The 13633-nt window shown below is 36.9% G+C and overlaps 1 protein-coding gene and 1 pseudogene across 3 annotated transcripts in view; one reads left to right on the top strand and one right to left on the bottom strand.

Moving 5' to 3' along the window:
- Positions 1 to 13633, top strand: part of METRNL (meteorin like, glial cell differentiation regulator) — a 36558-nt gene that overhangs the window by 13861 nt on the left and 9064 nt on the right. For 2 of the 3 annotated variants that reach the window (XM_072640897.1, XM_072640899.1), the window contains exon 3: positions 10413 to 10472. The exons of the other annotated variant lie outside the window; for it this stretch is intronic. In XM_072640897.1, the coding sequence (XP_072496998.1) occupies positions 10413 to 10472 (60 nt within the window). The remainder of the gene's footprint in view (positions 1 to 10412; positions 10473 to 13633) is intronic. 3 annotated transcript variants of the gene reach the window in all.
- On the bottom strand, positions 5041 to 5133 carry LOC140530588 (U6 spliceosomal RNA; annotated as a pseudogene).

Here is a 13633-nt window from a genome sequence, read left to right as displayed (position 1 = left end):
TAGATACCTGAACTGTTTTACCTGATCTGGAGGTCTTATTTCTTCTATTTTTAATATGTTCCATTTTGGTTTATCTGCTTAGACTAAAGGTTAGATGAGTTTTCTTCTTCCTGAGTTCTTTGCTAATTTCAGCCCCCTCTCATTCACATTCTGATTCCCTCCACTTTAATGAACATTTTCCTATGGTCTAGATCTCAAAGAATCTCAGACTTTTCCTGTGCTGAACAACTCATGCTTTGCCATCTTTGATCTATGCCTCAGATAACTTCTGGATGGACAGAATTTACCTTAGCTAGATATTGGACAGTTTTCCACTAAAGTGGAGTGCCACATAGCTGGTCACATGTGGTCTCCTCCAGTTCCCCGTTTCCCAATTCTCTGACTGAATAGCACAGAATGCTGCCATGCTGCTGTTATGGCTTTAGCAAATTTCTACTGTTTGAAGTTTGGATATTGGAGGCACTGTGGGAGGAGGAAAGAGGGTCAAGGTGTCAAGTTGAGTTCTGTTGAAAGTGTGGACATGAGTCCTGCTGCTGTTCTTCTGTTCTTGAGTTCTGCTGAAGTACAGAGTGCTACTATGTCTGCTGCTGTTGCACTCCTTACTGTGGTAGTAACTTGAGCAAATTCCTAACTGTTCGGATCTCCACAACACTGGGCAAATGGAGGTGAGGTTTGGCTCTGTCTCAAGCTTTTCAGCAGATTGTGGGATTGTTATGGTGGATGTTGGGTGAAGAAGTCCCAAGTAAGCATTTTAGAGGTTAGGGATTAGCCTTCTTTGTTCTTAGTTCATTATTTATTTATTTTTTAACTTGTTTGGGTTCTTGATGGTCTAGATCTTGGAGAGAGCTGAAATTCCATTGTCTCTGATGCATAATTCCTATTTTGGAGAGGTGTTGAGAATCAGAGCAAAGGTTTAGTCTTCTGTCTTGTTGGTAACATGACTCAGAAGTCCAAAATGATATAGCATTTTCTTTAATTATGAATTTTAAAAAGCAGACTGGAGTGAGAGAAGAAATAGTGGAGGGAAATGTCTGAGTGGCATAAAATTTAGAAGAAAGAAGAAAGAGGTGTCTTAGTGAATGGTCTCGATTTTTTTTCAGTGAAATATGAGGCAAAGCTCTCAGCTGAGAGAGTGAGCCCAAGAGGCTTGAGGAGAGATGAGAAGATCTGGAATAGCTGCTTTGGGGAGTTGATTAACAATCAATTGGAGAATAGAATGTTTGCTTTGCTGCAATGAGGACCCGGTTGAGATTAGATATAAATTTGCAGTGAGTCCAGTCAGTATGTTTTTGTAATTTACAAAAGCTTCATCCAGCAGTATGTGAATGGGTACAAAGGAAGTGGATGGTGCCGATAATCTAAAATTAGTTGAAGTGTGATCTGTAATGGCACAAGAAATCAAGGGTAGAGATAGTGAAACAACTTGCCCAAGATTACATGGCTATTTATAGTGGCAGATGCAAGATTAAAACTCAACTTTTCTGATGCCTCGTCTAACATTCTTTCCATTATTCCATTACTATCTCCTTTCATCCTCATAACACCATTGCTAGTAACTTACTCTGTTCTGTTAGCCTGAGAATATTTTGATAACTTCTTTAATGGTTTCTCTGTTTCTGAACTTTTCTACCAGTCCTGCAACCTGTAGCCAGGTTCATCTTCCTAAAATGTCCTTTCCAGCATGCTAACACCTGCTTATGAACTTTTATTCTTTTCATATAAAGGAGGAATGAAATTGATCTTATTCTCAAAGCCTGAAGCATTTCATATTCTTTATTAACATATTTTTCATTATCTTATTTTCACATCTGCATTATTTTCTTCCCTCCTTCCTCCCCATCCTCCAATACCTGAGAAAATAAAAATAAACAAACAAAAAACCTGTTACAAATAAATTCCCCCAGTGGCCATGTCCAAAAAAAAAGTAACAGTACCGAGTCCCTCACTTCTGTATCAGGAGACACATAGCATGTTCCATCTTGAGTCCTCTGGATTTGTGGTTGAGCAGAATTCTTCAGTCTTTCAAAGTTGTTTGTCATGACAGTATTGATGTAATTGTATAAATTGTTCTCCTGGTTCTACACTCTTCACTCTGAAACAATATAGTCTTCCTATTTTTATCTGAAACTATCCCCTTCAGCATTTTTTTATAGCTTAGTATCGTTCGAACATATTCATATTGCCTTACTTGTTCGACTATTCCTGAGATGGATATACCCTAATTTTAAAGATTTTGTCACTTGCAGCTGCAAATTTTTTTTCCAGTATGGGTTCTTGTCCTCTTTCTTTGACTTTTTTTGGGGTATAGACCTAGTAGTGATGTCTCTGGGTAAAAGAATATATGCAGTTTAGTAGCTTTGTTGGAAAAAGTTTCAAATTCTTTTTCCAGAATGGTTGGACCATTTCACAACTCCACCAATAGTATATTGATACACTTGTTTTCCCACAAGCTATCCAGAATTGGTCATTTTATTTTTTTTTCTGGTCAGCTCTTCCAGTATGAGAGGTTACAAGGTCGAACCTCAGACTTATTTTCACTTGCCTTTTTCTACTTATTAGTAATTTCAAGCATTTTTTTCTATGTGGCTTGGATTTTTTCCTCTAAAAATATTTATTCACATCTGTTGTAGATGTGGCCTTAAAGTCGCAGGTTTGTACAATGGTTTGTTTAACCTGCAACAAAGTTCAGGTTCAATATTGGGATGAAATGAAACACTGAATATTTAACAAAAGGGATATACTTTACCTTAACACACATCAAGAACATGCAACAAAGACACCTAAGGAGGATATAGTGACACTTAGTTTATCTGGATATTGTGCCCCTTCCCACTCCCCATATCACCTCCATCTCAAAATGTGTCTGGCACTCATTAGGATATAGTGACTCATGCAGTCTCTGGCACCTACCAAGTCCAGAAAGCCCTGAAGCTACCTGGTATTGGGCTTTTTATCATGAGGAAACTGCATCAGAAAGTTGGGGTCAATCAGGTTTTGTGAGGGGAGAAAGCTTCACCAGGGAGACTGCTAGAAGAGCTGAGGCAGAAGGAAGTCGAGTGGGGAGAAAGCTGTGTCAGGGGAAGAGATGAATCAGGAAACTGCCCTCCTACCTTAACGTCCTCTGACTTAACATTTGAGGAATGGCTCATGTTCTTATAAAATAGAATTAGTTCCCTATATATCTTAGAAATCAACATTTATCAGAGAAATTGATTGCAAACCCCTAAGTATTTGCTTCTCTTTTAATTTTATTGGTTTTGTTTGCATGAAAACTTCAATTTTATTAGTAGTTAAACCTATTTTACCTTCTGTTATTTTCCCTTTCTCCTGCTTGTTCATGAACTATTTCCCTGTCCATAAATCTGGCAGATAATTTCTTTGTTGTCCCTCTAATTTATTTATGATGTCACCCTGGGTGGATTGATGTTTTGTTGATTTGATATACTCATTTGCTTCTGTGAATTGTTTATCTGATCTGTTTTACTCTGATCAGCTTCCCTATTTCTTTCTTTTTAAAAATTAAATTAAATTATTTTATTTGTTTTCAGTGTTCTACAATCACTTCCATATATCTTAGATTTTTTTTACCTCCCTTGCCTTCCTTCCCCTGAGACAGCATTCAGTTTTATATAAGTTCTACACATATATCCCTATTAAATACATTTTCACCTTAGTCATGTTGCATAGAAGAATTAAAATGAATGGGAGAAATCATAAAACAAAATGAAACAAAACATAATACAAAAGAAAATGGTCTGCTTCATTCTGTGATTGAATTCCATAATTCTTTCTCTGGATGTGGAAGGCATTTTGCCTCGAGTTCATTGGGAATTTTTTAAGTCCTTGCATTGCAATGAAGTACTAAGTACCAGAAAAATTCCTCACACACTGTGGTTGTTGCTGTGTACAAAGTTCTCCTGGTTCTGCTCCTTTCACACAACATCAGCTCATATAAGTCCTTCCAGGCCTCTCTGAAGTCTTCCTGTTCATCATTTCTTATAGCACAATAGTATTCCATTACATTCATATACTGCAATTTATTCAGCAATTTATTCCCTAACTGATGGGCATCCCCTTGATTTCCAGTTTTTGGCCACCACAAAGAGAGCTGCTATAAATATTTTTGTACATGTGGGACCCTTTCTCATTTCTGTGATCTCTTGGGGATATAGTCCTAGAAGCAGTATTGCTGGGTCAAAGGGTATGCACATTTTTGTAGCCCTTTAGGCATAGTTCCAAATTGCTCTCCAGAATGGCTGGATCAGCTCAAAGCTTCACCAACAATGAATCAGTGCTCCAACTCTCCCACATCTTCTCCAACATTTATCATCTTCCTGTTTTGCCATGTTATCCAATATGAAAGGTATGATGTGGTACCTCAGAGTTGTTTTGATTTGCATCTCTCTAATCAAAGTGATTTAGAGAATTTTTTCATATGACTATAGATACCTTTAATTTCTTCCTCTGAAAACTGCCTATTCATATCCTTTGACCATTTATCAATTGGGGAATGACTTGTATTCTTGTATATTTGACTCAGCTCTCTATATATTTTAGAAATGAGGCCTTTATTACAGACACTAGCTTCAAAAATTCTTTCCCAGTTTTCTGTTTCCCTTCTAATCTTGGTTGCATTTTGGTTTGTTTGTGCAAAAACTTTTCAATTTAATGTAATCAAAATTATCCATTTTGCACTTCATAATGTTCTCTATCTCTTGTTGGGTCATAAACTTCTCCATTCTCCATAAATCTGACAAATGCACTATTCCTTGCTCCTCTAATTTGTTTATAGTATCAATCTTTCTACCTAGATCATGTATCCATTTGGGCTTTATTTTTGTGCATGGTGTTAGGCATTGGTCTATGCCCAGTTTGCACCACATTGTTATCCAGTTTTCCCAGCAATTTTTATAGAACAGTGAGTTCTTATCCCAGACAGCTTCCGTATTTCTTAACAAATACCAAATTGCTTTAGTGATTATTGCTTTGTAGAATAGTTTGAGAACATGTACTGTTAGGTCCCCTTCCCTTCCACTTTTTAAAAATATGGAATGTTTCATCAATTTTTGTGTGATCCTTGCACAGGAGCTTTGCTAATTGTTATAATTTTTAGTATATATACTGCTAAAGCAAGGATCATTCTATTACCTCTATAAGCTTATCTTTTCGATAAGTAATTACGTCCTGATTGCAACCCATATGAAATTCATTTTGTGTATTTTGTTCCCAGTATCACCTTTGATCACCCTGAGATAGATGCTTTCTCTGACATTCATGTCATGGTTTCTAGACCAGAACAGTGGACAAAGTCAATGGCTATAGTAGGAGCAAATAAATACTGTTTTCATGTGGAAGCTATAGAGAATCCTGGAGCACTCACTAAAGACATTCTGGAGAATGGGATGAAGGTTGATCTTGCTATCAAAGCTGGCACCATGGGCCAATCAAATAGGGCCTTAATTATGAATTTGGAAGGAAGAAGGTCATGGAAGACATGATGACAAAGGTTCATTGGTTGAGTAGGTCCTGATAAACGTGCTAATATGATTGTGTCTATCCTGAGTCATAAAGACCCCATAACTGTCATTAATTTCCTTACAAATGGTTATTCACAAGCTGCTCAGAAACATTCTCTTAATAGATGAGATTTCAAGGTGACTTTATTCCTAGTTCCTACTGTACCTCCTCATAATACCAACTTATTCTGCCTCATTTTCACCTAATGCTCAAGAATCATGATGCTGCTGTTGAGACAGTGCCACTGTCTGTCCTGAGCAATTGTTTTTTATTTCCTTGACTTCAACAGATGTGCAGATAGTCTGAGATTAGAAATAGGTGCATAAATGCCAGCTGCTAGACTTATAAGAGTTGGGAATTACACTTTTATGTGGCAAGAAATTTAAAAATAAGGAATATGGTAGTAAACTACAGTATTAATTTGAATATAGGGCATCCTCCTAAAATGAATTCTCTTTGAAAAGAAATACATACATACATATATGTGTGTGTGTGTGTGTGTGTGTGTGTGTGTGTGTGTGTGTGTAGTGAAGCACTTTAACCTTTAACAAAAAACTCACAATCAGGTTTTGTTCAAGTTCCAGTGTGTGGGGAGAGAAGAGGAATGGAATGGGTATGGACCTGTGATTTTATTGATATGAGGAACAACCATAAGTATTTCCTCTACCAATAAAGGTCACACCATCTCTGTGAGTTGTAGTCTTAGAAAAGCAGTAAAGCACTGAGAGATTGTGTGGCTTGTCTGGTATCACATTGTCACTATGTATTAGAGGTAAAACTTGAACCCATTTAGCCCTCAATCCATTTTTTGCTACTTGATTTGGGAGAAAAATATAACTTCTACCCAGATGTGTATGCTATATGTAAGGCTAAAGATTTTTAATTCATTAAATCTCAATTTTAAAATGTCATTAACTCCATGATTAGGAAAAGATCCTATTTGATAGACTTGGAAAGTTTGACCAGGAAGACTAACAACTATTTCTCCGTATGACTCCACCACTTCTTTATATAGTCAGACTAGTTTTGAGCCTATGCAAAATTGAATATCATAGAGCAGAGTAAATGACTGTCAACCATTTCTTCTATGAGTCCAAGTTTCTCCACTCAAAAAGCCGAAATGACTCTTAGAATGGCTAGTTGACGTTGTATGCTAATAGCTAGTAGAACAAAGTTCTGGAGAATGTTAGGAAAAGGAAACATTGGAATCTTAATCTTAGGCAGTTCTTGTCTGTTTAATTCTAAGTCAGCCACACCCTTATGAAGCCTCTTTCTCCACCTGTTTAGATCTTCAATCATCATTTTATGGGGCTGATGACTTTCCTTCTCTTGCCTTCATTTGCCATTATGAAATACTGAAATCTAGGTTATGCAACCTCTCATTAGACTCAGTGAATTATTAAAGATAATTTTTAAAAGACAGTATGTATTTTGTGAGTCAACCCAGGTTGTGTTGATGGCTGCTTATATAGAAGCTTCAGTGCTGGAGTAGATTTGTTGAATGGTCTACAGTGATTAAACTGGGTAAACTGGGATTATAGTTCATTGTTTCATTGAGGGAAGGAAGGAAGAATTATATTAATGATTATAGCCTTTTCATTTTATCAGTGTACAAACCAATAGTGTAGTGGAGTAGACATCAAGCTGCCCACAGAGGAAATACTCGGTATCTTGGAGAAGATTGTACTAGTGACCTTAACTTTCATAATCTTTAGGGCAATGGACACTGTACTTTATGAAACCTGCAGTAGTCATGTATTTAGTTTAATGCAGAGTTGGGTATATAGCTCAGAGGAATACTAGATGCAAACATTAGGCAAGATAGAGATTTTTGAGCTTTCTCGAAATCCAGTAAAGTATTTTCTTTTATTAGGATACTTAATTGAGCAGTGTTGAAGTTGAAAACAATCAAATAAGTTGTTCATATTTTGTGTTTTTCCTTTTCCTGTTAACTTAATAGAAGTCAATGAGTAAGCAAAACTAACCAGTGAGTCATGGCAAACTTGCTGATGTTCCACTCAGTAAGTGACTATTAGGCAATCTACTTTACTTGCTGTGCTAAAGCCACCTCCCTAACAGGAAATTCAGGTTGCATCATGTTAGATCATTGCTTTCCATCAGATCTTTGTTCCCCTACATTGAGAAAGCACTTTAAAAACCCCACATATACATAAAACAAAACATAAACTTCCTTCTTTTCTTCTCCTCTCCTATCCCTATAGCCCCAAATTAAGAAAGGGAGTTGAATATTTTTCAATTTGTCAGGCCTATGAGGATGGATCTGGCAAGATAGATAATGGAATATCTGCTATTCACAAAAATGTAAGTTGGGTTTGTGGCAGGCTTTTTAAATGAAACATGACAAAACTGCCAATGAGATCATTATTCTATAATCACTTGGAAGCACTGGATTTGGGAATATAGGATACCCTTAAATGAGATCTATTTGAGGAGAGAATAGGTTGTCAGGAAGAAAAAAAAAGCCTTAAAAAGAGAATTAAACTATCCCAGGTATTGAAGAGAAAAATAAGGAACATGTATAAATTAACTGCCCTAGGACACTCATTCATATTTGTCTCCACGGATTGATCTGAGATTTGCCAATCAATGATGGTTCTCTATTTGCCAGAGAACATTCCTAGAACCAGAAGTGGGGGTCTTACTTTTAGTCCTAGAAGCACTTTACTCCATACATGTTATCGTAAAGATAGTTACGTAGAGCATTTAAGTGCTTTCTGTGTGGAAGATATCATGCTAAGCATTGGTGATACAAATACAGACAGACATTCCTACTCACAAGAAGATTGCATTCGAATGGGGAAAAACAATACATGTTGAAGCCAGTAATGAGTGGAGTGGGGAGAAAGGTGGCAAGTAAATAGAAGTAATGAAACTGAGATCATGACCATGTTAGAGACCAGAGGGTGTCAAATACATAGACTGCAACACTTTCACATTTGACCTGAACCAGAGTAAAATGTGATTGACAAATATTTAACAGAATTAGTATAAATACATAATTCTACATTTTAAAACTAAGTCAATATGTGTTCCACAGGCATCCTTATATATGGAATAATGTCTCTGTGAAAATTAATATTGACTTTATATTTGATTTTACTTTGTGATTATATTCTGTAACCATATTTTGTACTCTGTATAACAGACCTTAAAGTCTCTTCTCTGTCTTTGAGTGAAGAAACTCATATGTACAAAAGTTCAGTCTCCCTGTCTGAAATTAGATATAAAGACTAAAACTTTCCCACATTGACTGTTGGTTAAAGAAAAACTCTGTTCTTAGTACTCTCACAAAGCATTATCTCAGCATAGATTTGTGTGTTATCCTTGAGAAGCTGGGCCTCTTCCTATCTTTAGTAATTAAAAGGTGTTCTTATCCTCCAGTTTCCAATGAGTTTACATACCTGGGTCCCTCTCAGTGACCCTGGAATGGAGCTGGGACTCAAAATTTAGAAAAGATAGAGGTGGTCTTCATTCAATGTGGGGATATGCCTACTTTCTTTAATGTAATCAATCATGAGCCCTTACCCCTGTGATGCTGGCTGTTTTTGTACTATGCTTATAAAAATGAGATGCTTCAATTCTAGGTCTTTGGTATAAAAGAAGTCAAGCCATTGACCCCTTTATTAGTAGGTTTGGTGTCCTATTAATAAACTGTTCTCTTGCTTGGAGAATTGCCTCAGTTTACATTTTTGCTAAATTTCACATGTGACAGCTACCCCCATTTCTATTTGAGTTTGACACCACTGCTGTAGTCAATACCATATGTAGATTTCAGAAAGCATTTTTAAAAAATCATATTTTAGACAAGTGTGATATGTGCTCTGGATGATGATATAGTTTGAGGGGCTCAGAATTTATTGAATCAAAAGAGTAGTCCCTGAGTAGATGTCAACTTGGATAAGGATCTGTAGTGAAGTATTCCAGGTGTCTACACCTATGCTGCTTGACCTTCTGATATTTAATAATTTTTATTAGCAATTTGGATGAAGTCATAGCAATGCTTGTCAGTTTCAGAAGATAGGAAGTTTGGAAGTCCTATTAAATGACAGGATTCAGATCCAAAAAGACCTTGACATACTAAAATATTGGGCCTAGCTTAAATCACAGTTAAAACTTAATAGCGATAAATGTAGTCTTATACCTGAATTCAAAAAGTTTAGATTGGGAAGGCATGTTTAGACAATAGCTCTTAAACCGGGGATTAAATGTCTTGCTTAATATGAATTAATAGAGCAACACAGCATGCAAAAAAAGCTAAAATTATCTTAGATCATATTAAGAGAAGCAGTGTTAGTAAAGATAATAAATGATCTTTATAAAGTTCTTAAATATACTACTCTGCCCTGATGAGAGCACACTTGAGATGCCATATTTTTAGAAGGACATTGACAGCCTATGTTTGTTTCACTTCCATATTTAGACTCTATTCTGGGTGGTTGAAGTTGCCAAAAGTTGTACTTCCAGTTAAATGGGATTCTTGCACTTGTCATGGCAGTTTTAGGCTTCTTACTCAGCCTTGACATCCTTCAGAATATATTCCTTTAAACTATCTTTGATATTTTGTTAAAGATATAGGGTCAGAAAACCTGTTGTTTTTCTACAACTTTGTTGACTGCTCCTGATCTTCCAAGTATTCACTTGGACTTAATTTCTACAATCTGTACAACTATGAAGATTAACATAAAAATATCGAGAGGAGTTAGCAGTGTGTTGCTGATTGTTCTAAAGGTACTTGGGAGAAAACCAGGAAGGATCTATATACTATGCTGTCCTTAACAATCTTTTCTCCCTTGCCAATTCCTTGACACAGAAAACACCTTTAGATGATTTAAAATTGCTTTTCTTGGGTTTATTTAATTTATTTTTTTCTGCAGTTCCATGTCGCCCTTGCAGTGACACAGAAGTCCTCTTAGCTGTCTGCACTAGTGACTTTGGTAAGTAAACACTGACTTTATTAGTGTTAGTGAAATATTATTAGTATTAATCCTACCTCTTCAGGACACTTATTTACTTATCCAGATAACCCAAGTGTTTATAATTCCATGTAACAGAACTAGGATTGAAATTTTGAGGCTTCAAGGGCACAGCATGATGTGGTGCTTAGAGGACTGGTCTTGGAGGCAGGATGACCTGAGTTTATTTCTGATACATACTAAGTAAACCTCAAGAAATTTAACTGTTTGTACCCCCCAGCAACTATCTAAGACTACAATTACAGAATAGTTGCTTATCTGCATTGATGGAGTTTATTCATTAGGAATTCCATTTTTAAATAAAATCACAAGTCTGGATAAAAAAAAAATCAGGAGGGAAACCAAATGTAGTCATGGCCTTACTGGATTCAGGTTGGTCTTATACAGTTCAAGTTCAAGATTAGAATAAAATGAGACACAACTTCTAGGTCATGTGAGCAACAAGATGGTGAACTAGACACTTTCGTCAATCCCAACAATCTCACAAACCTCTCCAAAAGAGAAATTATATGCCAAAGACCCAGAATCCAAAAGAGGGTAAAGAACTACCCTCTACTTCCACAAAAAAACCCTCAGAAATGAGGCTCACTTACCCTGAACTCAGTCAACACCTTTCTCCTACCCTCCCACACTATTTGGCATGGAGCTAATGGAGAACCTGTCTACAGGCTCTGGAAGTTTGCTCATGCCTTAACAGCCAGCTTGGCTACAACCCTTGAGGAGCAAAAGCCTGCCAGGGAGTGCAACCTAGAAGCACCAGTGCTTTAAAGTTCTGAATTGCCTGTACTAGAGTGAATAAACAGTCTCAGTACTGCCTGTTCTAGGTCAGAGAAATGAGGAACAGAGGGAGTAAGACAGAACACTGTATATGGGAGGGGTGGGGGAAAAGCACAACATTCAGCTAGGCTCTGTTTTAGCCACCAAAAAGTAATTTCAGGCAGAAACCTAGGCTCGCAAATTGTGAAATGTCCATTGTTGGAGGAGACTGAAATACTTTAAGATACATCCCCCAGGGAAAACATAATCAGAAGGAAGGGAGTCAGAAAGTGAGAGGTGGGAAAAATAAGGGGGGAAAAATAAATACCAAAGATTTCAGGAAGAAGAAAATACAAAGACCTTGAAGATAAAGGAAAATAATCCAGCACTTGATCAGACAGAAGATTCAGTAGAATCTGAGAAGAACATGGAACTACAATACACTATTCTTGAGTGGTTGCAAAGAGAAATAAGGATTACGATAGCAGAATTTTTGTCCTGCACAGCAAAAATAATGAATAAAATAGAAAAACTAGAATTGGTAATGGTGAGTCTTACCAAAGAAACACAAGAGTATAATAGATTGGGAATGCAAATACAGAGAAAGGAGATAACCTAGGAGAGTAGAAAAACAATGTAACATTAAATGAAAATATGTTCATTATATGTGCAAAACATACTGATCTCAAAGACAGGATGTGCAGAGACAACCTAAGAATCATAGGTCTCCCAGAAGAATATGATAGGACAAAAATCCTTAATAGCATGATGAAGGAAACAACAGAATAGAACTGACCAGAATCTTCTAAACATAGAAAATGAAATTCCAGTTAAAGGAATTCACAAATAACCTCCAGAATAAAACAAACAAACAAAAATAACCAAATAAAAAACTAAGATTGCAAACTCCAAGATACATAGTGGTTGCTTGGCCAATTCAATTTGGAAACAAGTTCTGCAAGGCATCAGGAAAAAGAGCTTCAAATACAAAAGAAAGGACATTTGAACAACACAAGACTGTTCTATACCCACTAGAAAACATAGTAGGGAATGGAATAATGTTCTGAAGAGTAGTGGAGCTCAGGATGCACCCAAGGTGAGCTATCCTACAAATCTGAGCTTAATCATACAGGAAAAAAGATGGACATTCAATAATAGAGAAGAGTTTAAACCATTTTTAGAAACAACACCAGAAATGAAGACTTTATTTCCTCAAACACCCCAAACAATAAAAATGTATGAGGAGTTGAGTAAATGAACCAACAAAACCAGTAATAAGCAACAGAGTAACACCAGAGAAGCCAATAAGAGACTTCTTTCCAAATGTAGGCAAGAAGACAGGGTGAAGAACAAAATCTGGTGGAGGCAACAGTGGAGAGGCAAGCTATATTATGGATAGAAACTGATGACAACCTGCCTATAGGGAATACTGCTTTTTCAGGACATTACATGGAAAGGTACAGAAAAGGGAAGAGAGGAGAATAGGGAAATAGAGATAAGTGAGTGGTGCACGTCAAATGAAGGGCTAGCAATGAGACAAAGGTGACTTCTGTGGTCTTAGCAAGAGACGTCAGGGAGGTGGGGAAGGAGGAAGAAGGAAAAACTGCAAAGGGAGGGGAAAGGAAAGAGGCATTACTTTGAAGGCAAGACATGATAAATGCTCCTAACAGTGAAGAGACATGGTTGGTGAAGGGACCTGAGGACCTTCACTAGCTAAAGCATGGAGAATTTGGTGCTTGAAAAGTCTACATGTATTGGGAAAGGGTTGGAACTTATGGGGGATTTGGGCACCTGGAGGACTGGGAGAGATATAGGGAGATTTCCTGGCAAATGTAGGGGAAAAAAATCAACAAGAAAGGCTATAGAGAAGTGGCATAATCAGGGGTTTGGTCTTATCATGGAGCAGTGCCCTTTGTAACAGTTGGAATAATTAATATTGTTCTGGAAATGAGACACAATGGAAGAGGGGAATCCATGAGACAAGCCCTACCAGCCAGTGGCAGAAAAAGTCTAGAGGGAAGAGCCTAGAATGGATACCTTGGAAGCTTTGATTAAATGAATACAGAGAAAAGAGGGATGTCATATTATAGGGATCATGAATCAGAAAAATAGGGTCTAGAAGTAAACAGAAAGAAAAGATGGGATAATGAAGAGAGTGTGAGAAATTCTTACTAGAAAGGAGAACAAAAAATGAACAAGATTAGCTGAGCAGGGGCAGAAGAAGGGGGGATATTAAACAAGAAAAAGGGGATTAGGGGTGTAGGGATGAGAGCCAGGTGGAATAGGAGAGCCAGGAATAAGAATAATTTTAAAAAAAGGTGAAAGGAGCTAAAGAAACATAATATGTTTATAGCAGAAGAGTTTAT

Source organism: Notamacropus eugenii, chromosome 2 (genome assembly GCF_028372415.1).
Source record: "Notamacropus eugenii isolate mMacEug1 chromosome 2, mMacEug1.pri_v2, whole genome shotgun sequence".
NCBI lineage: Eukaryota > Metazoa > Chordata > Mammalia > Diprotodontia > Macropodidae > Notamacropus > Notamacropus eugenii.
This window is presented reverse-complemented; position numbering and strand designations above follow the sequence as displayed.